General features: G+C 38.8%; 1 protein-coding gene across 1 annotated transcript in view; it reads left to right on the top strand.

Moving 5' to 3' along the window:
- dipk2ab (divergent protein kinase domain 2Ab) overlaps positions 1-25,616 on the top strand; it is a 45,621-nt gene extending 20,005 nt beyond the window's left edge. Inside the window, exons 3-4 of the mRNA XM_088322327.1 lie at positions 10,422-10,725; positions 22,572-25,616. Of these exons, the coding sequence (XP_088178453.1) occupies positions 10,422-10,725; positions 22,572-22,912 (645 nt within the window). The 3' untranslated portion in view covers positions 22,913-25,616. The remainder of the gene's footprint in view (positions 1-10,421; positions 10,726-22,571) is intronic.
- The last annotated feature ends 1,239 nt before the right edge of the window (positions 25,617-26,855 follow it).

Below are 26,855 nucleotides of genomic sequence, written 5' to 3'. Positions count from 1 at the left end.
AATAGTGCAGTTTCCTGCTGCATACTGGACAAGGTCTCTCGGCACACTAGTGTGCCCTGGAACTCTGATTGTAAAACATTGGTGTCAGTAACATTAAATTTCCAGTATGCTGTTTAAAAAAAAATTGCAATTTTTTTGTCTTTTACCCACATGCACTGTGAATTTGGCAGCATTAGTGGATACACAGGTCTTGTTGCCCAGCCTGTTCCGACAATGGCTGGAATCATTTATTGTTTTGCTGTTTATTAAACTAAGATTTAAGCAAAATGGCAATAACCAAAACACACTATGTCTAATGTTTGGTTTACAATATTTTTGTCTAGATCAAGGTTGTCAAGCAGGCGGCCCGCGGGCCAGATCAGGCCCGCAAGACAACTCTGAGAGAAGCGCAAGAGAAAAATTAGCTGCAGGTCGAAATATGTCCAGTTGATGTTGCCAAAGCCAGGTGCCTCTTACAAAGACACTGTACTTGTATTTATCTCTCTTTGTCTCTTTCTCTCTCTCTCTTTCTCTCTTTCTCTCTGTGTCTTTGTTCCTCTTTGTCTCTATCTCTGTGTCTTTTTACCTTATTTTGCTCTCTCTTTTTCCTTTTCTCTCTCTTTTCTCTCTTTCTCTCTCTCTCTTTTGCTTACCCTTCTTTCTTCCCTTCTTTCTCATTCTCTTACTATTTCTCTTTGGATTTGTTTCTTTCTCTCTCTTTCTTCCCCCTCTCCCACTATTTCTCTTTTCATCTCTTTTGTTTCTCTGTATTCTCTCTCTCTTTCTCAATTTCTCACTTTCCCTGTCCCACACCCTCTTTTTCTCTCCCTCTCCTTCTCTTATTTCTTTGTTATTTTTTCTTTCCCTCTAATCTACTAGTTGGGCCCCAGAGAGAATATTTTGTCTATCGTGTGGCCCCTGAATTAAAATGGGTGTGACACCCCTGGCCTAGATTTTTTTTATATTTAGTTGGAGTCTTTTGCATTGTGTTATTGAGAAGGAATGGAATTGACTTATGTGGCAAAATATTGATTGGTTTTGCCGCTTAATTGGCACATCAGAGGCAAGCTAGTATTGAGGCAATTTAATTACCTATGCTTTTTTGTGACATCTTATCCAAGCCAGTTATCACTTTCCAAAGTTGACATTCATACTCCTTACACTCTTCGTTGAGCCAATTACGCGTCAAGTTTTGACAGTGAGCTGGTGTTTCTGATACCATAATTAAATCCAAAGTTCCTTACACATTAAAAATTCTGCTGGGAAAAATGTGTCAGGAGACTCAGTTGACAGTATGAAAACTAGAGTAGGGCCCAGTTTTAACAGATTGTCATCCACTGGCAGGGACAGAAAGAGTAAGTGAATCTGTCATAACAAGTATTGCAATTTCAGCGTATTTAATTGCACCGAAAGACAAATGATCAAATTCACCACCTGCGTGCTCCATACCCTTTCTCAGTAAACCTCCTAATCCTACTCGTAGATAGCACAGAAGTGCATCCAATTCATTTTGGCCCCAACACCCATCCCCTTCAACGGCTCATTGCAGACGGTAATGGCTTCTGCAGAGTAACCGTTTAAAGAGCGCTGAGGGAGAATGATCGGTGGGACACGCAGCGTATTTATCAAGCTCGGCAATAGGAAGTTTGTGTCTTGTTTGCCGCTCGCAACTCCTTGCCTTCAGCCCGATTGCTTTTCAGAAGTAAATATAGGCAGCTCATTGAAAACGGCAACCACATACGAGTGGCTAAGACCTTTGTAATTGACGAAACGCTACCGAGTGTGTTGAATGAGCGGCATCTATGTTAAGAATGGGGGGGATGCGGGTCCCTGGCAGACATGAAGGCCTTCTCATAACCGACACTGACAGTAAGTCTGAAAGTAGCCCCAGGGTAATCATCCTTTTCCTACCCCCTCCACCATCCATACGTTTCCTCCCCCCATGCCCCTCAAGCTTCCGGCGCTCCACTTTCGCACATGTTCAGGCTGCAACCTGACAACAAAGGAGGTTTTAGTAAGCAGGTCGGTGCTGGTTTGGCATCTCCATTCTTTTCTCATCTACCCAACCTGGGGACAGGGTTTTCATGTTTTGATGATGCTTATTTTTGTATTTATTTTTTTGACGAAGCTTTGACAATGGACAAGTATTTTAGTTCTGCTTAAAGTAATATCAACACAGCGATGCAAGGCTTGAATTTGGTTTAAAGCAGTGGTCGCAATCACTGGGCCGTGGACCAATACCGGGCCGTAAGCAGTTTGGTGATATTGCTTTTTTAACTGACACTCCTACATTTCAAACTCTACCTGAACTGGGGCTTTGAGGTGGTATGTTTGAATTGAGATTAGTGTGGTGCGCACAGGCGTGCGCAGTTGCACTGTTGAGCGGTTCAACCGTCATAGTGGAAACAAGGTTTTCTGCCTGCCAAAGATCTATGGGTCCCAAAAATTTTGTGTTATCGAGGTAGAAATTGTAAATCAGCGACAAATATATAATATACATCTAAATATTCGTTCAGTTTTAATCATCACAGTTTATTGGTAATACAAAGCAGTTATCACTTCAGATTTTTCAGTTCACAATATTGTACATTATACAAAAGAATATTGCTGAAATATTAATATATATTTTCATTCAATTTTAATCATCACAGTTAATTGGTAATACAAAGCAGTTATCGCTTCAGATTTTTCAATTCACAAAAATATTGTACATTATACAAAATAATATTGCTATAATTTTAGTCTATATATTCATGCAGTTTTAATCATCACAGTTAATTGGTAATACATCGTTCGCTTCAACACACGTGTTTTCCTGCCTCCGCGATCTTCCGAAGAATTTCTTTGCCGTTTTTTCGTGCCATTGTTATTACTTTCTGCATTATTTTTAAACTTATTACTGAAACTGCAGAAATGACCAATTTTGTGTTGATTTTATTTAGCCTTTACCTTCCCTCGACGACGAGCACCACAGCAATGACGTAATCTTGAAGCAACGAGATCTCGTTTGCCGAGATCAGCGTGCAGACAAGACTCGAACCGCGAGACCAAAACAACAATGGCGGATCTGCCTGACAAAAAGTTTGGAGTGCGTTAAATCTTTGTTTAAAAAAAAAAAAAAAAGTAATCGGGTAATAATGACAATTTTGTGTCAAAAAAGTTGCGTCCCAGGGATGCACGTTGATTTGACACTATCCGTCCCCAGCAAAAATGATGCGTCTAGGACGCAGGGACGCGGGCAAACGAGAATATTGCTCCAGGGTAAAACATGTAATAAAGGCTTAGAACGGGAAAAAATAAGATTATAAGGCTTAATGGGCAAAAAAAGAATAACATCTTAGTGCTTAGAAAACTGTCCTTTTCTAATAATAATAATAATAATAATGCATTGAAAAAAATAGTGCATTGTAACAATAGTGCAAAGGAATTACCGGTAAGTGCAATAACCTTTAGCAGCAGCAAATAAAAAAAACAAAACAATTTAATTCAAAATGGTATGTACTTTTACAGTTTTGTAAAGTATTTTATTTTTACAGTAACAACAAAAAGAGAAAAATCCCCGAATAAGTCGCAAGATGTTTTTTAAATGACTATACACTCATATCACCGTAACGTTTTGCGTCAAATCTGTGGATTGGTGTTGGCATGTCGCACAATTCATGTGCCGGGTTCAATTTCTGCTACTTGCCTCCTCGTTTGGATTTTGGATGTACCCCTAAATTGTACGGCTTCAATATAATCTTTCCATCCACAGACCATATGTTTAGACAGCAATTTTAATTTGTAACCAGCAAGTTTTTATGTTTAACCAAAAATAAGTGCAGAATTCGGATTGACTACTCTGAAAGCAGGTGACGGGCTTCTTGATGCCCGTTGTGCTTCCTGGACAAGTGATTGGAGTGCCTCTGGGAACTGATTCAGCCAAGGCTTTGCAAATTGCAATTTATCCCGTCCTCCACTTGTGGTCTTGAATCTATTTTGGTTTTGCTAATCAGAATGGAACGCCAGTGAATGTATGATGTACATTTAAGTCCAATTTTAGATCTATAACATCAATGTTAGGCTAGGATTTGCTTCCATATTAAATCCTAATTATACGTCCTTACGATAGCTATTATTTTTGGCACGACTTTTGTGGCCTTTTGTTTCTCTTGCTGTCTTATGTTCTTTTGCGCCTACAGAAAAAAACAGCTTTTGTCCGGAGTTCAGATTACAGCACAGTCAATGCTGGGAGAGTGGTTAGCTCTGCTACTGCCTTACTGACACAAGGTCGCTCTTTCAAATCCAATTTAAAGCACAAAACTTTAGGGACTTTGTGTGTAAAGCTTGCAACAAGCTCCTGGTGCCAGCATTGATTTTTCTCTTGGTACAGGGCGTCCTCAGTGAATAATGATAATCCATTCTTTTTGAGTTAGGGTACTTCTAGTTTGTAAATTACAGGTATGAGGGGGAAATAAAACTAGTAAACTTGAAAGTGTATGTACGTGCTTGATCACAGGACAACATGTACTTCAACATCTTTTTAGGAATGTGCTATATGACCTGGACCGAGACTCGCCATTAAAATTGGCTCGAAACCTCCCCATTCAAAAGTACTTTCGTTGAGCTGAATGTTTGTTTTGGGGCTATCGCACAAATTGGAAAGCTTTACAAACAGTCATGTAAATGTCATAACTCTATGAGATATTTGCTGTTTCAAAGTAAAAAGGGGTTACCTACGTGAATTTAATGGATCCGAGGAGAAAATGTTTGGAGGTGCAGAGAGCGGGTATTGTGAGATTTCCCAGAGACAATTGGGCGTTGAGGTAGTGCTTTTGAATTAAAATGTGTGTAGTCCGTGCAGGCATAGTACTGTTTCTGTTCACATGAAATGCACATAGGATTTTATCTGATTGTCAATGTTAGATAATGGAGAAATCACAAAGTTGTCCTGAAAGGTATAAATAAATAAAACACGACAAGGGAAACAACTGTGTATTTGATGATGAATCTGACTTTGAAGGGTGTGAAGTAAATACATTGTAAATTGATAGATAGATGGATACTTTATTCATCCCCGCAGGGAAATTCACATTTCCAGCAGCATCCCTGTGCTGAGAAACAATACAATACTAAAGAAAAACAAAAAATGTTATGTTATATGTTAGTACTGTGTTCACAGTTGTCAATACATTATTTGAATTTGAATCAAGGCCACGTGTATTCAACAAAGTTAGTCGCTTTACTGCTTAGTTTGAGCTAAGAAAAGTCGGACAAAATTTTATACCGATTTCAAAAATGAAGGGTGTGCGATATGCACAAATATAGTATTTTCTTCACACCCTTCTCACCTTTTAAGCCCTTACTCATTTTCATGCCAGCACAAACAAAGAACAAAATACCATTTTGCGCCTGGTAATGTTAATGGCTATACCTTTTGGGTTGTATTGGCCTTAACCCAACCAACTGTAGCCTCTGCCATCTCCTCTTACACGTGTTACGTTTTTTATTTTGTCGGTGCGCAGCCGCCCGCGAGAATAACCGTACACGTTTAAATAATTTGTATTCCATCACTTTTTCATGCGAGCTTCCCATGCATATGTAAAACGCCGGTTGGCAGGCAACGAAAGCCAACAGAGCGTTGAGTTACCTCCGCTGACTGCGCGACATGGCGGTCAGGAGTAGTTCACACCTTGCCAGCGGTGACGCGCTGTGTACCCTGACATTTCACCAACGCTATCGGGTTTCGGGAGGCGGAAACACAAGTCCCCCCCCCTTCTGTCACTTTGCGCGGCGGCCACGTCGCCAGGAACGGCGCCTCGCGGTATTCCTTACATAGGAAGTTGCGGCTTGTTGTAAAGTCTCCCATCCGGTACATTGTACAATGAGAAAGTATGCGTGCTATGTGAGTTGAAAAAAGGTTGTTTAAGTGGAAACTGCAAAGTCACATCTGTTCAAGGTTTCTGTAATTTCATGAGAAGTACAGACTCACTTCAACTGCTCTTAAAATCAAATAGTGATTTTGGCACAGCATGCTTTGCTGTTAAGAGGATAGTTACCCAAAAGAGCTATTCATGGCGTTTCCTTGTAAATCTTATTGCATAAATGCATCCTTCATCCTTTTCTGTGAAGAACCTTAACTTTGTCCTGTAGACCAGGAATTCTAAACCAGCGTGCCGCGGCACGGTAATCTGCCGTGAGACTTTGTCAAATGTGCTGCAGGAAATTGCCAGATTTTATCATTCCAAAAAAGCATGTCATTGTTCCTTTCCGTGATCAGCCAAGAAACTGTTACATTCATCCATCTCAGTCGGTGGCAGAAGATTAATATTTTTTTTCCATTATAAAGTAATTGTCTGCTCATGAATCAGCAAGGGGAAAAGTTTCAACTCATTTTGTTTGATGAAGCTGTTTAAGACTGCACTTAAAAAAAATCTTGCTTACAATATAGCTGTTTTAATTATTATTTACTTATTTCACTGAAAGAAACCGAAACGGATGGAAAGCAGGACCTTTTTTCGCCTCACTCGCAGATTATTTTTGTGATTTTTCTAGAAAAGCAAGATACAAATGTATTAATACTTGAAAACAAGTTACAATATTTTAAAATCAAGAACTATTACGGCTCTCGGGATCATTGAAAAGTCTTAAAAGGGATTGAATACATTGTAAAGATTTATATTTGTTTGAATTAAAAAGATTTAATGAAATTTATCAATTTTTTTTTTTTTAATAATAATTCCCCGATTTACTTTCGTGGCAACATGGCAAGACCACAATAACGGAACCATGAAAATGGTGATTTGGTTTCAGTTGGGCCTCTCTCGGCAGATGCATGTCTTAAGTCTACCCATAATACACATTGCAATTTCGGACATACAGCATGGTTACTTTGGACCTTTGGAAAGTGTAATTTTAATGAACAGTGCTTGTTCGACGAATGCTTTTCGCCATGGCTAAAAGCTGTGCCAGGTAATGTGTATGAGGCACGATATATTGTGTGCAACAAATGTTTGTGTTCTTTTGTTTTGTTTCTTTCAATTTGGGATTTTTTTGTTGACCGTGTTTTGAATTTGATTTCAAAAGGAATTATAAAGTCTTAAAAGAGGAAACCAGTACAAACCAAAATGAAGAACCATGTGAGCCATGCTGACCACAGATGCTAATGGTTCAAGCAACGTAATTTAAGAATACAAACTAAGAAAAGAAAACTTGAAACTGGTGCCGGGATTGATTTTTAGACATTTTCAAAGTTGTAATAATAGTGTCCCTTGGATTTACTTTGCACGGGCTTAATACGGGTGCTCGAAATCTTTCAAAATCTGTAAATTTAAATATTGTGTTTAAAAGTATTGAAAAGTGCATGAATTGTGGGTGATATGCTTGTAAATGCTGGGAATTGTTTCTTAAAGGGATTACAAAAGACCTGATTTTTCTATCAGGCACATATTGTAAAGTGTTCCTCCCCAGAATCATGCAGACATATTCCAGAATATTCCACGCTTCATGGATCTCGAGATAGTAATCCTCAAAGTAGACAGTTTGACCTCATATTCCCTAGATAATGAAAAATCAAATCATTGGCTGGTCCTGTTAAAAAACAGACAGTGATTGTAATAATCAGAGAATGTCTAGCGCTCATTTTTGCTTGGAGTAAAGGAACTTTGTTTAGCGTGTCGCTGGTGGACTTCTGACAATTTTGTTTGAGTTGCATGTTTTGAGCATCAAAAGCTGCATGGGGTAAGTTTACCTGCTGTCGTGTACAGAGTGTGATCCTTTTGTTGCTTGGCCTCCTTTTAGGTATCTGATTGTGTTTTTTCCTTTTGTGTTTTTTGCTGCGTGTTTTGCAATTGATGTACTATGGTCTAGATAGCTCCCCTGTTAGCGTGTGGGCTGTTAGCAGTCGGCTGGGTGGCTAGCTTGCCGCGCTTATTGTTGTTTCCCCGGCTGGGTTCTGATCGTTTCCCTAATCGTTTTTTGCTTACTGCATGCTTTTGGATGGCCAGCCTTACGTTCTTCTGCCGGTGTGTCGCGGTTAGCCATTTTTAGCAGCCGGCTAGCCTACAGTCTCTCGCATTATCTCGAAAAATAATTGGAATATACCAATGACATATATATATATATATATATATATATATATATATATATATATATATATATATATATGCAAAAGAGATATTATGCAAAAACATGTACTATTTTTTTTACATTCTATATGTTTTAGAATTTGGGGTTTCCTTAAACAAGTCTGTTTAAAAATGATGCCTACACTACTCTCCCTGGTGGTTTTGCTTTGCCATTGTATTTCTACTTCCCCTTGTAATTAACTGCAGCTACCTTTAGTTTATATGGCATTGTCTTATGAGGCGTCATTGCGCCCCACAGGTCGTGTGCAAGAGGACAAGTGCATTTTACAGCTAAACGGGGCACTATGAAATGTGTATTAGTGCAAGGATTACGTATCAATTATGGATTAATGCAAAAAAATTAAGGTCGTGTTTCCCAGTGGTAAATTGTAACAGGGAGAAATTCCTGCAACTTAAAATGTAATTTACACATTGCTTTTATTTTTACCAAACACCTACTGTATAAGGAAGGGATTTGTCGCAAATACAAGTATATTCGTGATTTACTCAAGCTCAAAACAATCATGTCTTGATGATTGCACGCAAGATTAGAAATCGCTTATGTAAATGGGATATTCGTGGTTCTGCAAAATACATTATTAACACGAGATTTCTTCTTTTAATAGTATTGTAGAAAATATAAATTAGGTTTGCCTTCATAAAAAGTGCTTGAATTGTCCATGAAAAAGTTGTACTGGAGCCACTATCTGCGTTTTTGTGCTTCATGCAGGCTTTCCAGTTCCCTTTCAGTATCTTAGGTTGAATTGCAATGAAATTGTAGGGGGTGCCTCACCCCACTGGCTGTATTTACCTGTAATTATCAAGCTAACCCTGCAATAGAATGGGATGTCTTGTTAGCTCTCCCCGAGCAGAATTATTGCTGTAAAATGACACAACTACCCAAAACCTGCCACAAATAACCTTTTTATAGAATCGCAGGCAACGTGTATCAGCCTTTTGCTTTAGGGCTTCAATGCAAGCCAAAGCCAGCTCTTTTTCTATTAGATTTAATCCGCTGTAGCCAGCACTGGCTGTGTTTCATGCACTCCTCTTGGCTGATTTTCAAATCTTGTGCTTACACCAGCGTATCAAATGTTACCCAAGGCTGCACGGCAACTTTGCATTTGATGTCTGGGATTATTCCCTCTTTTTCTTTGTGAAAGAAAAAACCCTTTTATATCGCAAGTTAAACTCATGCTCACTCATAATTGAGAAAGTTAGCATGTGGGGCGACTTGGCTTCTCTGTTTGACAGCTTCCTCTCCCCTTATTTTACTGCTGATCCTTTAAATGTAATCGTAAATTCTTAAACACGCAAAATTATGAGAAAATAGTACCTGTTTTTTCCCTTTGAATCTGTACGTATTTCATACGTCATCAGAGTAACACCACTAACCGTGCAAGCCAGTTGTCATATTGTCATACGTGTTAATCAGTCGGAGAAGTTACGAGTGTTTTAAGCAAAGTTTAGGTAGTTATTATGGAAAATGCCTAGAGGTTGTTGCAGGTGAATGCAGTACTTGAACGGCTCACGGTGTTCATCTTTTTCCCTGGCGAAAGACTGAAATGAGTAAAGCACACGCAAGTGTTGAAAAGCACTTCAAAGGGGTCGTTGTTGTGCTCTGCACTTTTCAAGTTGCAGTTTAATAGGGAAAAAACATTACATCTAGACAAGATTTATATGACATGTGGATCATTTATATTTCACAACAGTAATTATATTCACTCCGTGGTCTTAGTATAGCCCGTTCCTAATGGGTGTGTTACTGACTGACAAGCAAACTGCATCTCATAACAATAAATGGCAAAATTACTTCAAAGAAAAAGGATAAAAACTGATAATTGGATATTCACGATTTTAAAGGGTGTTAAACGTAACTTACCAATCTGTTCAAGAAACGATCACTTCTCTTCACCGCAAAGTTCACCCTCATTGTCGTCACTCTCCTCATCCATTAGTTCAAATTGATATGGCTGGATATCTCATTTTCTGGCTCTATAACTGTTTTTTGTATTACTAGAAATATATGTCATGGACATTCTTTCCTAATAATCTGCCATAAAGTCGGGCGTTTTCATATTAATCGCTGTATGTTTCGGAGCTTGCCTCACATGTTGTGATGATGGGATTCCGATTGTGTTGTCTTACATGAATGACATCAAAGCTCTACAGCAAACAAGCCTGATGGGTCAACTTTGAAACTGGTGCCTGGTGCGTTGAATATTTTGCAACATATTTGCTGTGTTGACCCGTTCTGTGTCTAATTTTTTAGGCATGCATTTTAATAATCTCCATTTCAACTAACATTTTTACTCTCTTATGTTTTTTATTTCTTAGAGCTTTCCTTCAGATGAAGGCTGGCCATTCGCCAAATACCTAGGTGCGTGCGGGCGTGTGGTGGCCGTCAATTATGTTGGTGAAGAGCTGTGGAGTTATTACAACGCGGCCTGGGAAAAGCGCGTAGACCTGGCACGGCAGCTGATGGACATCGCCGAGCAGCTCACCAACAATGACTTCGAGTTTGCCCTCTACTTGCTCGACGTCAGCTTTGACAACTTTGCCGTGGGCCCTCGCGACGGCAAGGTCATTGTGGTCGATGCCGAGAACGTCCTCGTTGCGGACAAGCGACTGATCAAGCAGAGTGAGTTTGCCAGTTTGCCGTTCACTTTTCTGTCAGTCTCTTCCTTCAGTTGCCATGGCATCACTTGACCTGAGCATGCTTTCGATATCAGTTATTTGACAATTTTTGTTTAAATGGTCCGAGCCAGGTATTGCTCTTTGCGTGAGCACATCTGGCTCGGAGACAATATGGACCATGGTAATCATAAAAATGTGTCGAGCACAACAATAAGCACTTTTAGAATAATGGTAAATGGTAATCATCCCTGTATCATTCCAAATGTTGTGTATGTGAAACTGAAGCGACACAGCAGACCCCAGGTTTGGTCCAAAATATGTAGGGCAAAGTTTCAACTCCAATTTACAGTTTACAGTGTTACTTCAACTCAAGTTCAACTTATACCAACATACTCTTTTTAGTCTATGTTTCTGTTTAATGAGCTTCCATATACAGGATTCCAATGTATGTTCACTGTTGAGACACTCTATTGAAAATCCACAGATATAACTGTGAACACCCAAAAACTCCAGCCATGCACCCAAAGTAATTTAAGTTGGTGAGCGGTAGAGGTGGGCGGACCCTCTTCACACATAGTGCACACTCCCCTAAATGCATCTGTATCCCTCACGTTTGCAGCTTTTTGTGACATTTATACAAAGGACTCTGCTTACACCTTCGTTCTTAGAAATATATTTGTTATTTTTTGAGAAAATGAGATTAAAACTAGTTAACCTGGCACAAAAAATAGTAAAATCCCAAAATGTCAATTTCAGCAACATGATGATTTAAGCTTTTTAGAAAAACAAAGGAATTAATCGGCAGAAGGTGTGACTCGAGATTATTAAACTATAAGTTTGCCTCGGCTCAAAAAAGGTTAAAAACACTGATCTAGGACGGCACATACTATAGCTGACTTATTGCACTCAAAGTTAAAACAAAAAAAAACGGATTTTCCCACAAAAATTTGTACAGTGCCATGAAAAAGTATTGTCCTCCTTCCCGATTCATGTATTTATTCAAAATATTAACAGTGCGATGAAAAAGTTTGTTTTATTTGTAATTTATGTGTTTTTGCATATTTATCACTCATAAAGGTTTCAGATTCTCTTTATTATCACTCAGCGACAACACAAGGAAAAACAAAATGCAGTATTGTAATGTTCATTTCATTTATAAAGGCCCAAAAGAATCAATTGAAGTTATATTTATTTGTATAGCCCTTAATCACAAGAAGTCTCAAAGGGGCTGTACAGACTATTATTATACCATCCCCTGATCTGAAACCTACACGAGACCAAGGAAAAACTCAAAAACCTTAGCATATAATTAAGAAACCTTGAGAAGGGGACGCACATGAGTAGGTTACCAACGACGTGAATAATGAATTGCAGTAGCACTTTTGCACCGATTTTATGTTCCCTGTGGACGCATACATTTTCAAAGATAAAATATTAGCAAAACCGATTAGCTTATCTACTAGGTTTGCCTAGTTCGTTTAAGTTACAATCCAGCATTTTATTCTAACTGTTGGGTAAGTGAATCAAAACCTATCTAGCCCTATGTGAAAAAGTAATTGCCCCATGAACCTAATAGTGAGTTTCAACATTTACGGTAATTGGTAATGCATTTTTCACAACACTTTCGAGGATTTTGGGACACTTTTCCTTTCCAAATGGTTTCAAACCCATTTATATTGGAGGTTTTTCTAGCATGAACTGCTCGCTTATAGGTATGTTGTGTAATATTTGACCACTAGATGGCACTGTATTGTCTTATGCAAACAAAACTTTTTGCCAAATAAGCAGAGCGTAGCGGCAAGATACCAGACAAAGATGGCGGCGATTACTAGGAATCGATTCCGCTTTAACAGCATGTGATCTATTAAATTTTCTCAGGGTTTGATTTTGCTTCCTTCAAAGATCCCTTTCTAAGAATATCCAGCATGCAGTTTTTTTACCCTCAACATGCTCATCCCCATCAAAGCAAAGATGGTCCCGATAACAAGCAGCCACCCCTTCCCCCAACCTCTTGAAATAAACCTAATAACAAGGGCAGAGCTATATATCACACATACCACACTACAGATCCCTGCTACCCCATGGTCCTCCTTCCTTGGGGGTGTTTTACGGAAAGGGAGGACCACCCAGTCACATTTTTTTGATCTTTCCCTTTCTCCAGCAAATTCTATTAAGTGATGGACTGTTTCGTTGCGAGATGCTAAGGCTCCACCAGCGCTCTCCGTCAGTTTTGAAGTGTTTTGTTTATGTGTTACTTGCAGACCCAAGGCCTATATATTTTAGTAGTCGACAAGTCACAGACGATTTAAATGATTAGTCGTATAATTTGATATTTTTTTCTTTTTTTCTCAAATTAACTGGGTTTGTACGGGTGCTTGAAATTCTTTAAAATGCTTGACTTTGAATTTCGTGTTTTCAAGGTTAGGAAAATGCTTACACTTTGGGTGAAGGGCTGAAAATGCTTGAAATTATTTCCATTGCTGTGTTTCCTGGCAGTCTGACTTGAAAGACCACACTGTTAAATGTAGCAAAATAAAAATGACGCAGATAGTGGCTCCAGTCATTACAGAGGTGTCATGTGAATCCCCCTACTGTCGCATCCAAGAGGACAGGTTTACCAGACTAGTCAAAGAAATTCGAACTCTTTTCCTAGATGCGGCTCTTTCAGCTCAGCTCACTGATAAGAGCTAGGTCTTTCGGCTCTTAAACTGCTCCTCAGTTGTTTTTTTGTTTTTATTGATGAATCATCAATGATAATAAAACATTATGCCCCAAGTTATTTAATAAATAGTAATTTGATATGCTCTGCAAGGGAAAACTCATGAGATATAAATTACAATGTTTACAGGTGTACAAAAATGTAAAATACAATATTGTTTTAGCTTTTTATGCACTTAACAGATTTAAACTCAAACAACAACACTGAATACCTAAAATTGCAAAACTATTACATAAAAATGTAAATATTAACTTCTCAGGGCTATAAATAAATGATACAACAATCGTAACTTAACAATTCTATTATAACCAATTTAGACATGGATCCTCTTAAAAACGCACCAAAAATATGTAGTTTAAAATAAATTAAAAAGTAAAACGAAAAGCAAAAGAGTCCAAATTCATTCATACAAACAGTACTTTCATTTTTTTGTCTTCCGGATTGAACTCAATTATTACCCAACACCTAATGGGCCCTTTCCATGTTTGTAAAGAAGTGTGTCATAGCCAAGCTGTGCGTGCATTGTTGAAGCAGAATGGCAGAATTTATGTCAGTTTATAGCAGCCCATTGACACAAAAATATGGTAGAGCATAGATAGGAACAGCGCAAAGTAGCACAAAGTATGTGCTAGCAGCTAGATAGTGACTTTAATTTAGCCATCAAAGCAGACAAGAAAAATAAACGCAATCTTTTTATTCTTATTTTCAGCATGAAGTTCATTTTATTATGCGGAAAATGATAATGAACATAATAAATATAGTATCCGTGAAATATACATCTTATTGAACATACTGTGGATTTGTGCAGTTTTGCATGTGCGATTGTCAGCAGAGATTATATTCATATAGAGATGCCTCACTCTGGTGGAAAACATGTCTGGCGACAATAGTCTACAACAGAATTCTTTGTTGACTATTTCTGTTATCGATTCTTTTGTCGCCAACGTCGACCAATTGGTGTAGCCCTACCGAGCGTTTTCTCTGTTTACACCAATGGTTCCCAAACTTTTGCAGGCTGGCTTCCCAGTGTATTACATATATTACACATAGATTTCTTCTGTTCCACGTCCGCTTCGTCTAAATCAAAATAGGTTCCAACCAAACAAGTGATGTACTTCCCTTCTTCGGTTCAAGCTTCATTTCCTTCACGTTCGTTGACTCTGGGTCTATGTTTACGGAGTCCGCCATGACACTCAATGAGCTCACACGGTGGGTGTGGCATAGTATGGTGCTTGCAAACTTTGAATCGTGTTTATTGGCTTGTACTATTATTAAAACTTGCCTCTGATTGGTCGGGGCTTTTGAAACTCGAACAGTAACAATTGTTGTTGGCCAAAACTCCATCACTCACGACAAAACCTTGAAAAAAACGCAGTGCTTTGCGGTTTCATAACCGCACTACGTTCAAACTTCTGACTTGGACATCGGAGTGCCGCCCCCCCTACCGCCTTCTTCTTCCTCACCGCCCCCCCAGACCTTTCCACCGCCCCCCGGGGGCGGTACCGCCCACTTTGGGAACTACTGGTTGACTCATATGGAATTACTGATAAAAAAAATTATTGTGTTGAATTTGTCCTCTATACTTTTTCCGCCGACGGCTGAAACATCTCTAGGTTGTCAAGCTATGTCTTTTACTCCCCTTGAAACACAATCCCATCAGTTGACACTCTCCGCCTGGCAGACAACCGAGAACTTGACAACTCAAGCGGCTTACCGGGCCCAGCGCGTCAAGAATGTTTATAGGGCCTCCATTGTATCTGCTCGGATATATCGTAAGAGAGAGCGGCAGTAATCAGCTTTACGGGGCCACGGGTGTGTGCCCAGAGGCCTCAGGATGTCGGCACTGACCCACTAACAAGCAAACAATGCAGTGTCAAACAATTAAATCCAAAGTGTCCTGCGGTGATTGAAGCTCATCAATTTAAAGTGAGGACAGTTTACATAAATCCCTGTTTTTTTTGCCCTATGAAAAGTGAAAAACCGAGAAGGGCAGAGAGAGAAAGGGGGACTCATTTATTTGTTGTACTACACAATACAGCAACATTTAGTTGACAAATACTAGACACTGTCCCTTTAAGAAGAGCAGAATGTTTTATCTGTGCTTTAAATGAAAAACCCTACTCAAACTCAACCAGCGGCCCCCAACTCAGTTGAGTTTCAGACCCCCGACTTAAATGCTCAAACCAGGGTTTTGGAGAGAGGAGAGAGGAGAGAAAGAAGGGTAGAAAGAGAGGAGGGGAAAGCAAGAATGAGAGAAAAGAAAAGAGAGAGCATAAGAAGATAAAAAGACACAGAGAAAAAGACAGAGGAACAAAGAAAGAGAGAGAGATACAACTACAGCGTCTTTGTGAGAGGCACCTGGTTTTGGCAACATCAAGTGGACATATTTCAACCTGCAGCTTGTTTTTCTCTTGTGCTTCCCTCAGTGTTATCTCGCAGGCCGGATTCAATCCCGTAGCGGGCCTGATTCGGCCCACGGACCGCCTTTTTGAAATCCCCGGTATAGAGTTTATCTGTAACCCTCAAAGTACATTTGACACAAGCGGTGCCCATGGAAACAGCAACTCCAGGTCTTGTATATTGTCTTTTTTCCCCCAATAGCACGGGAAGTACAAATGTTCCCCACGCTGTAAATTTCAAGGTTGCGCAAAGTACTTTTTTATCCAATCTTGTAATTCCAATGACAAGACGTACCGGTAGAAGTACAATAAATTATGTACTTTTTTCACAAGAGGAAATAAGAGTCGGCGTGACCTACCATGCACGTATCTCATATTTTTCTGTCCATTTTGTCCAAAAGTGGCGTTCCACACGTTCGGAACTGTTCGTTTCGTCACACTCGAGCTCGCAATATAAGCCGAACAAAAGAAAATGATTAACTTTTTTTGCTCTCAGCACTGGACTTTTTTTTTTTGCTTAGCTCAGCTTCAACCTTGGGAGGAAACTTATCATTTTTCTTTTAATATAATCTTTCTTACTGCTTTTAGTTGGTGTCATGGTACGTTCTTGCGTTGCCGCCTGTCAATCAGTAGCGAGGTGGAGCGCGAAAACATTAATTGCTGTCACTTTGGTGCAGGAGCGGACGTCTTCATTCAAAAATGTGTGTGTGTCAGTCTGGCATGCAAGGAGATCTATCATAATCAGTGTTCGACCTGTTACTGTAAAACACCGGGTGCTTGAAATCCTTGATAATGCTTGAACCTTAATGTTATGTTTACAAGGTTAGGAAAATGGTTGAACTTCGGGTAAACTGCTTGGACGAGCTTGAAATTGTTGCCACTGCCATGTTTCTTGGCATTCTGACCCTGTAAACCAAGCATTAACTGAAGAATAGTTTTTTTAAAAAGTGCATGAAAGTGACGCCTGCGCTGGTGGCTTGTCATTCTGGCATTGTCGTGTGAAGCGTCACCACCCCCTACCGGTCGTACCTAAAGAACAACTCTATTTTGAAAACCGTCTCTGGCTTGGCTCACGGAACAGAGCTTTCGGCTCCCCAATTGTTTTTTTTTTTTTTTTCAAATGATATCAATAATGATAAAACAATAGACACCAAATTATTTACTAGTTAGTCAGTTCCTAATTTGTAGGGTATGCCTGCAAAACACATGTAATTTAAATTAACATACTCACTGATCTCCCCAAAAATATTTTGTAAAATACATAACAATTTTAGCTTTTTACACACTGATCAGATTTCGAGTCGAAAAACACAAAATCTTTGAAAATGCAAACAATAAAATATGAATTAAAAATATTAACTTCTCAGGGTTAGAAATGAAAAATGCAAAAAAACTTCTATTTTAACCAATTTAGACATGAATCCTTTGAAATACACCCAAACCATGTAAATTAAAGTACAACAAACTACCCGCAGTCTCTAAGATTGAAAGATTGAATGCACTTTACTCTGGAGCAATCAATGTCCTTAAAATTAGTTCAAATTCGGCTAATTTTTCTTCTTTTTATATGAACAATACTTCCATTCTATTTTTGTCTTGCGTATTGAACTCAATTATGACCCAACACCTGTATAGCCCTTTCTGTGAACGAACCCTGTAATTAGTAATCGGTTACAATTAAATAAGTTAGTTACCCTGGAGATTTCCAACACCAAAAAGTAGTGTGTTACTCTGAAAGTAACTATCTAGTTACAAATTACCAAAATCAAATCGAATACAAATCACAGAAGCATATTCTCAAAAACTGCTTTAACATAAGCATAAGAAAAATATTGAAGAAAACATGTTCACAACCTGTGGAAGCAGTAAACCCTTCATATTTTTTGGCTTGTAAGGTCTTGAGCGTTTGCAAAGGAAAACTTTGTTTACTGAGACACTGCATATCCAATTTGTCTCTGGGTTTTAAATCGTCCAAAGATCTCCCTCTCCAGTTTTCTGTACTCTCCAAGAGGTTTTTTTCTCCAGGCATAGTGTATTGCAAACATAATTTTACAAATACAAAGTCAGGTGTCTGGTCACATTACAGTATGAAGGACGCTATGCTATGATTTAAGTCAATAGGTGCTGGCCAATCGGCTTAAATCTTTGCTGACGAAACGTTCTTTGGTGGTGCGGGAAGCATCCTTTGTTTTTCTTTTTATTATTCAATCTTCCTTTTTTATTATAAGATATTTTTTCCCAGACAGAAGTAAACCGGCGATAACTGAAGAGGTCTCTCTGTATAGTAAGTAATTCCAGGAACGAGTTTTTGTAACGAATTAGTCCCAACGCTGATCATAATCAAACTCACTGATTGATGTTGATGCGCCCCTCCTATTTGTAAGTGTCAGGGTGCGCACGTAGACTCATTTCCCTTGCAGGGCAGCACTCGATGCTTTGATTGAGGTGCTGCGATGATCCGGAGGAGAAGTGCATTAACACCGATGCACCGATAAGTTTTTTCAGTCCCCCTGTGGGTGCCTCTTCCTTACCCCTGCATGCACGAGCGCACAGACATACGCACGCACACACAAAATTTCTCCCCTCCCCAGTCTTCATTATTTTTTCTGGAACAACCTTACTCTCGCTGCTCCTCAGAGGAAAAAAAAACAAGAAATCAGCCTCAAAACGAATTATTATTTGCTTGATAAATCTTCAGAGCGGCACATTTGTGCCAAATGAAAAGGTTAGATGAGTTGTTTGGCCACGTGGGATGAAATATAGCTCCCCAGTCTGGAAAGCTTGCACCTTTTTTATCTCCCTTCATCCTCAATTTTGATTGATGCCTCTTGTCGAAGAGTTAATTGCATTTGTGTACAGCAGTCCTACGAGAACACACTAAAAATGTCATCAACAAATTACAAACTGCAGAGAAAATCCTTAGGACAATAAATTGAAAACAGACTTCTTCCTTTTCCAGCACAGGCATACTCACAAGAACTTCCCGTGTTGATTCATGGATAATTCAATTCATCTCAATAAAAATAGTATGATGATGATATCAGTGAGAGTAAAAATTTTGGATCTCTCGCTAACTTTGTTGGTTTGCCCACTAAAGAAGACATAATTCTATAATTTTAATTATAGTTGTATTCTAACACTGAGAGACAAAATATAAAAAGTAAATAAAAGAATGATAACTTGAAATAATATATTTTAATTGATTATAATTTTATCTAGTATGTATAAGTGCTGGCAGCACAGCGGCTGAGTGGTTAGCGCGTCTGCGGCACAGTTCTGAGGTCATGGGATCACAGCCTTCCTGTACGAGGTTTTCATGTTCTCCCCGCGCTTGCGTGGATTTCCTCCAGGCACTCTGGTTTCCTCCCACATCCCCAAAACATGCCTGTTAGGTTAATTGGCTGGTCCAAATTCTCCCTTGGTGTGAATGAGCGAGTGACTTGTCTGTCTCTGTGTGCCCTGCGACTGCCCAAAGATGGCTGGGATCGGCTCCAGCACCGCCGCGACCCTACTGAAGATAAGCAGTGCAGATAATGAATGTATGTATTAGTGCTGTAACAACGAATCAACTAAATCGATTAAAATAGATGATTAAAAGTATTGGCAACTAATTAGGTCATTGATTGATCCACCAAGAATGTAAAATCAATCCAAATTAGAGTGAACACCATTTTGTTGCGACGCAGGGAATTGTAGTATCACTTTGGTCCGGCAGTGGGCGTCAAGACAGTTTTTTAAAAAAAGCTATGTTCATTTTTTTATATACTACATTTTAAACATTGCATCATTTACAAACAAAATTGACGTGAACGTTTCAACTTTGTAGTGTTTGACTGTTTCATCATGAAACAAAGTCAACAATTTTCAAACAACAGACAGAAATACAGAGAAAAACAATCAGAGAATAAGTATATAATAAAGTAAAAGGAAAAATCTTAATAACGACATGTTTAACTCTACCCAAGGGGCAAATTATTGAGCATATATTATTTTCATATTGGCAATGTTCATCAAATTCAACCCCCAAATACATTGTGTAGACAACATTTCTAAAAGTGGATTTGTTTACATTTTTGATGAAAAAAAAATTGTGTGGATTAAAAAAATCTACACAAATTGAAATGTATTTATTTGTCTTTTTTGTTTTGTATGATAAGTCCAAATTTAATATGATCTGTTGATAAAGTGGTAGGAAAAGAGTATCTTAAATATTTGCAGGTGTATCGCATATATGTCCATGCATTTTCTATTATCAAGTTAATTAACAAACACTTATAATTGTTTTATTGTTTTCATAGAATATTTTTATTTTGTGCGCTATCGTCAATCTGTCCAAAACCTCAATATTTCAATAAATAGAAGAGAAATTAGAAATCCGATTCATCGATTAATCGAAAGAAGAATCGACTGATTCGATTATGAATAAAAAACCCATTTTTTCTAAAGAATTAATGTGTACTGCACTCAAGACCAACGTTTAAATAGCTGGGAATATTTGTCTGCACGTACTATTTTTTTATCATTTGTTTTATTCATCACGATATTTATTAAATTCTATGCAAAAAAAAAAACCATCTGAGCTAGCTGTGTTGGATTTAGTTTTTAAATCCCTGGTAATTGTAGTGTCCCTTGCTACTTGGGCATTCGAATGCCCAAATAACAAGGGACACTACATAAATTTAGTGCTTGAAAAGGATTTTATATAACGGCTTAATTTAAATCTACATCTATTGCACAGTATCAGATTTGAGACTATCAGCAGATACAAAAAAAATCAATCTTTTTTACTCCGGGTCTGGCAACTTGGTCAATGTTTTTAACCCAATGCTGGCAATGACTCAACGTCTTTATACATGTTCAAACATTTTTTTAGACAAACATGGCAACAATCATATGAAAAGTACTACAAAATAATGCTCCCTTGAAATATGCTCTAAGCTAAACCTTCAAGGGTTTTGGTTTACATATGAAAATAAAATCAAGGGGATATAGAGTCTCGTAATAGTTATATGTGGTCCGAACCCCTTGCTAGTTCAGGTATTATTCTTGAAACCTTACTACATCATAAAAATGAGTAACGTAGTGTGCAGTGTTCTCGTAAAGATTGGAGGGAGACAACCATATATAGTAGCCTAACCTCCGTGGAAAAATAAATATGAATAAGAAAAATGGAGTGTATGGGTTAAACATTTTTGCTATTGACTACGTTGACTACCCCCCTTGAGTTTTTCTGCTTTCTTTTAATGGAAATGTTTACCTTAATATAGAAACTCCACTGTTGGATTTCACATTTGTCATAGATAGGAGCTAAAGCTTCTTTATACTTTTAAAGAAATCCAGTTGCTTCCTTTTCATTTTGTACTATTTAATCCACTTGGTAGTTGCTAATTTCCAATCACTGGGGATAAAAAGTATTGTTTAGTTGCAACATTTGCGGTCATAAGTAAAATCCTATGCCTTCTATCTTTAGTGAAAAGACATTGGGATTGGTGTTTCCTCATCTTTACTAGTTGATAAATGGTCATCAGCAAATACAACTAATCGCTTTGGTGAAATCCAGTGGACATATTTGTAACTGCAAGTCATTGTTTGACGTAATGTGACGCCTTTTCTCTTGTGCTTTTTTTTAGCACTTTCTCGTGGGCCAAATAAAATCCATTGGCACGCCTGATTCGTCCCGTAGGCCGTATGTTTGACACCACTGATGTCAACAGTGCATAATAGTCAAAATAACAAACAAAATAACAGACAACGGTGAGGAGTAATAGTTAAAAAAAAACAACGCTGGAATCCTAAGCAGTCTTTTTTGCAGGTGTCCAATAGTAAACAGAAGCAAGCCAAATAAACCTATCACCGAACAGAGAGCAGCTGGGGGTTTTCTGAGCTATGTTGACGAAATCACAATAAATAAACACAAACAATCCAAATTCAGTAATCCCTGTTTTCTCGCTGGGGTTGCATTTCAAAAAGGACTAGCGATAGTAAAAACTTTTATTTATTATCAATGTTTATACTTTAAAACTAAAGAACAAATCCTGTTTACAGGCTCAAGCATTTGATAAACAGATAAAAATACTGTACATTTGTTTTCACTCATAACTTGTGTACTATCAATTTATATTTTTTGAAGATAACCTTACTGCTTTATTGCACTATTGAAATGATTTCAGGACATTATCCACTTTTTAACTTCAGATTATGATATGTCACCATTATTGAAAAACAAAAATTGTTGTAAAAATTATTTCACCTTTTTTTTGCATGTTGAGAAGTCCAACTATGTTGGAGATAGAAATCATCTTCATCATCTGAGATTGAAAATGATCTTAGGGTATGTGAAGTATATCTATTTACTCAAAATTTTAAAACCATTTTTCTTGATAAATTTCCACACAAGATTGAAAATCGCATCTATATTTGTGGCTCTGCAAAATACATGATTCTCGCCCAATTTTCCCTTTAAATTAACTTTGAGTCCTTAAAAAGTGCTTGAATTTGGCCTTGAAATATCAATACAAACCTTGTTATTTATGTACAGGCAAGATAAGCAGAAAAGGGGGTAGGCCACTGTATAACCAATCCCAATGCAGAACACAATGCTCGATGAAAATCCGCTAAGTAGCGGAACCGCCAAAAGTACACCAAAATGCAGCGGGGAATTACTTTCATGCAACAATTATCTTTAAATTGTGTCGTCACGGCAACGTGTCAACATCTCCTTCTCTCCTACAGACAAGCCGGAGAATTACGACGTTTGGTACGAGAGTCGCTTCGAAGAATGCGACCGCGAGGCCTGCCTGTCCTTCTCCAAGGATTCGCTATGCTCCAGAGTCACCGTGGACCACAACTACTACGCCGTGTGCCAGAATCTCCTTTCACGCTACGCCACGTGGCGGGGCACCACAGGGGGCCTCCTCCACGACCCGCCCGCCCACATAGCCAAAGACGGCCAACTGGAGGCCCTGCTGGACGAGTGCACCAAGCCCAAGAAACGCTATGGCCGCTTCCAAGCAGCCAAGGAACTGCGCGAGTACCTCACCCGGCTTTCAGCAGCCTCCTCGCCCGCCAGGTAATTGACGGGGACGGCGTCTCCCTGACGCTGCCATGGATTGGACGAAACGGAACGCCCCCCGCCAACTCGAAATCTTGATGTCATTAAGCTCCCCCTTGCACAGGAGCGGGAAGGCGTCCCGTATTCCTGCCATAGGAAGACACTTTGCTTTTATTGATTGACTTAAGTGACTTTGCCGCCGCCTGAAAAGAGGAGCGGGGCACTAACGAGTAGGGTGGATCTTTATTTTTGTACTTATGTTTTTTTTTCAATGAAGGCCGTGATATGATGTGAAATATAAGAAAACATTTCACATTGATCAGACATATTGAAAATGTGGCCCAAAGCCATTTTGGTACAGTTAGACTATTGTGGTGGTCCTTTTCTATATAGGGATAATTTACATGTTAATATTTTGACGAAGTCTAAATATGGTGTGAAAATAATAATGCCTCTGCCCCATTACGGGGTCACTCACGTTGAGACTCTAAACCATTTTGGTCGGTATTTCCCCATTTGGCGTGGTCATTGGCACAAGACTGAGTCCAAATAGTGATTAAAATCCGCAAAAGAAAGAAAACTGGTGACCAGAAGTTAAAAAGCAGCTCTTCAGTCATTCCTATGCTCTTTTTTTTTTTTGCTGAAAAAAATGCAAAGTCAACAAATTACAACATACTTGGACACCAAACGAAAACATGATCACCCCCCCTTGCTTTGTTTGCGGGTGATGAACAAACACATTTTGTGAAGTTTCAAATGTATCGGACATATTTAGGTGGTCAATGAGAGAAGCAATAGAGCTCTGGCTCATTGGCCAGCCAAACTTTCAGCAAAGGATGGGAATGCAGCTGCCTTCCTTGAGGGAAGTGCTAAGTCAGTTCTTTCAGTTTCACAATCCAGAAAAGAATTCAAGTTGGCACCAAGCCTATTGCTGGAGGAGGTGTTCTGGTTTTGGGAGAGGCCCAAGATCTCCACAAAAACCGATGAGCCAGACCTCCGTTGCTTTCCTTGATGGATTCACAGTCGCCATATCGGTCAAAAACCTTCGCTCGCTCAAAATAACATCTGAAACTGAGTTGGAACAGAATTGGCGATAAATTAGATATAATACTATAATACAGTTTACCACACAGATGTGACATGCATATTTTTTTACAATGTTTTTCACCATATGTGGGTCGATTGTACCCAAATTTCTAATGCACTATGTAAAAAAAGGATTTAAAAGCACATCTATGATTGCTGACATTACCAGGCCAAATTGTTCTTTGTGCAACTCTTAAATATGTCCGATCCATCTGAATCCTCACAAGATGTGTTTTCTCATGGTGTAACACCATCTTAAGGCCTTCACTCGTCGAAATATTCATTTTGGAAATTCCACCTACACATATGAACTAACAGGAACCAAGAAGCGGCAAGGATGGGAATCAGGTTTTCAAACGTAAAAGGAAAAGGGGGGTGGACAACGAGGCACTCTTTGCTTGCAGGCTAATGCAGGCAACATGTGCAATCTAGCGGCGCCGACCCCCCCTACACCTCATCTTTCGTCTTGCTGCTTCGTTTCATCATCGCGTTTCATGACAACATTCAATCAAACACCTCTGAAAGTACCCCTCTGGGGTCTTACCGCCTTTCCCCTCCCCACTCTTTCATTCACAGCTAGATTTAAGAGGATGGGTGCATTTACTGTATTTTCCGGAATATAAGGCGCACCCCCCAAAACCAGCCTCTTATCATGTAATTTCACAAGGCGCACTGAACTATAAGGCGCATGGAATTGAGATTACAGCAAGACCTTCTGTGTATATGGTTACTTAATGCAGTGCATACAATGTGACCCTGATCGGAATCACAAAAGATTGTTTGCAATGGGAATCGAACCTGAGTTGTGGCGGGTTGAGCTGATAGACACACTAACACTATACTATCAGTGGTATGGTTGACATTGCATTACAGCTTATCCCATTATCACACTATTTTTACAATTCCATAACACTGATCTTCATTGTGCATTCTGATAGGTTAATGAGTCTCTCTACTTCTTCACCTGTGCATTAATAACCTCTCTGTATAATATGTATGCGTACGGAGAAGAGCTTCTATAGTATTTTGTTGACTTTGTTTTTTTCCCTTCCCCAAAATCAAAATGCACTAGGTAAATCAGTGTCCCTGGAACCGTGAGTTTGTATATCATTTGTACCACAGGTGGGCTATTCAATTTCAGCACCCTCGCCGCCACTGATCTGGTTCGATTCCTGTTGCGTACCTTGTTTTGCAATTTAGGTCAGCGATGTTTTTCAGTTTGAGAAATCATTGCACAATCATTTCTCAAATTACGGTAATGTACCGAAAAACCTTGTAAGGAAACGGTTATCTATAACTACTTAATGGATTTCCAGTGTTATACGCTGTATTCTGCGGGTTATAAGGCACATGTTCAAATTTTTGGCCCGATTGGGGTTTTTAGGTGCACCTTTTAGGCTGGAAAATCTGGTACATTTTTGCTGCACCACTCATTTTGATTTTTCTCACCCCTTCGTAGCATGCTGCAGGAATTGCAGAGGTAGTGTGAATCTGTTGTCAGGTGGACCTGAGGAAGCGGGCGCTGTGACAGCTTGGAAGAGTCGGAATAATCAATGAGTTTGTTTGCAGGGTCCGGCATCATTGTGGCAATCATTTTGTCCTCTTTCCAACATATTTGTTAATAGGAAGCAGTATGAAAAACTGATTTATAGGAGAAGCAAGCACAGTCCTGTGACGATAAAGCGGATGTACCAAAGAGGCTAAAGGTAAAATAGAGAACAGGAAAAAGTGACGGCACCTTTCCTTCTCATAAAGGATCATTTTCATTTCAAATTTCCGCAAATAGTGGACTTTTTGTTGATGGATGGGGATTTTCTCTGTACTGTTAACGCCTAAATGTTGGTGGACTGTCAGAATGTTAAAAAATAAAGTCGTGTCTTCACAATGTCACCAGTCACTGAACTAATGCCATATATCATTGGAAAGCTTAAACTTTGTCAAAATATACTCATCACAGAAACACCATGATCAGTCTAAAACAAGACAGCCGAAAACTATACAAACGGGATAGCTCACCTATAACATATCCTAGGGGTCCGGTCATGATAGGACTCCCTACAAATATGGTGTGGTTACATTAAAAAGTCTAGTGAATCCAAGGTTGTAAAAGAAATACTTCGAAGCACACGATAATGCTGACAGATTAAAAAAAAAAGCCTAAAAGCATTCCTGCATTGTTTGAGGATCTTCATTGAAATTTGTTTATTTGGATTCATTACTCCCCTCTAAAAGCAAACTTACTCCGCAGATTATTTTCTATACTTCCGTTAGCCTCTGACCTTTTGCTTGACATCGTTTTTAGGCAGTTGCAAGTTTTTATTAATGGGCCAGTTAGGGGGAAAAAAAAAAAAACAATTCGGCCTAAAAAATGTTTAGCTAATAGTGACACATTCAAATGTGATTTGACACATTAGTTAGCCAATGAATTCCCAAAGTAAAAATGTCCACATTTACAGTGTGTAAAGGTAAACTCGTGCAAAGCCAATCGTGATTCACTTTAACCCACCATTTATTATGCAAGTTTGCACAATCATGGATTCGCTTCAAACGTTTACAACTATTTCACAATATCTAAAAGAGTCTTACCTTTCAAAAGAGACCAAAACATCCACACATTTCAAATTGTTCAAGAACAGTATTCAATTTACTTTGGGTTCATCTTGGATTAGGATTTTATGCAATATTACCAGGGGTTAAAACACTGTTTCTAACCAAAACAGCAAAATTAGGTGGCTTCAATAGGGAGGTATGTTTATCATATTTCTTGACTCTTTATTCAAAGCTTCCAAAGCGCATTACTCATTAAATTAAATCATGTATGCTTCGTAATAAAATGAAAAACGTAGTGAATTTACAGGAGTTCTCAAAAAAATTGGGCA

This window comes from Urocampus carinirostris, chromosome 18 (assembly GCF_059441175.1).
Source record: "Urocampus carinirostris isolate Australia breed hairy pipefish chromosome 18, RoL_Ucar_1.0, whole genome shotgun sequence".
Taxonomy (NCBI): domain Eukaryota; kingdom Metazoa; phylum Chordata; class Actinopteri; order Syngnathiformes; family Syngnathidae; genus Urocampus; species Urocampus carinirostris.
This window is presented reverse-complemented; position numbering and strand designations above follow the sequence as displayed.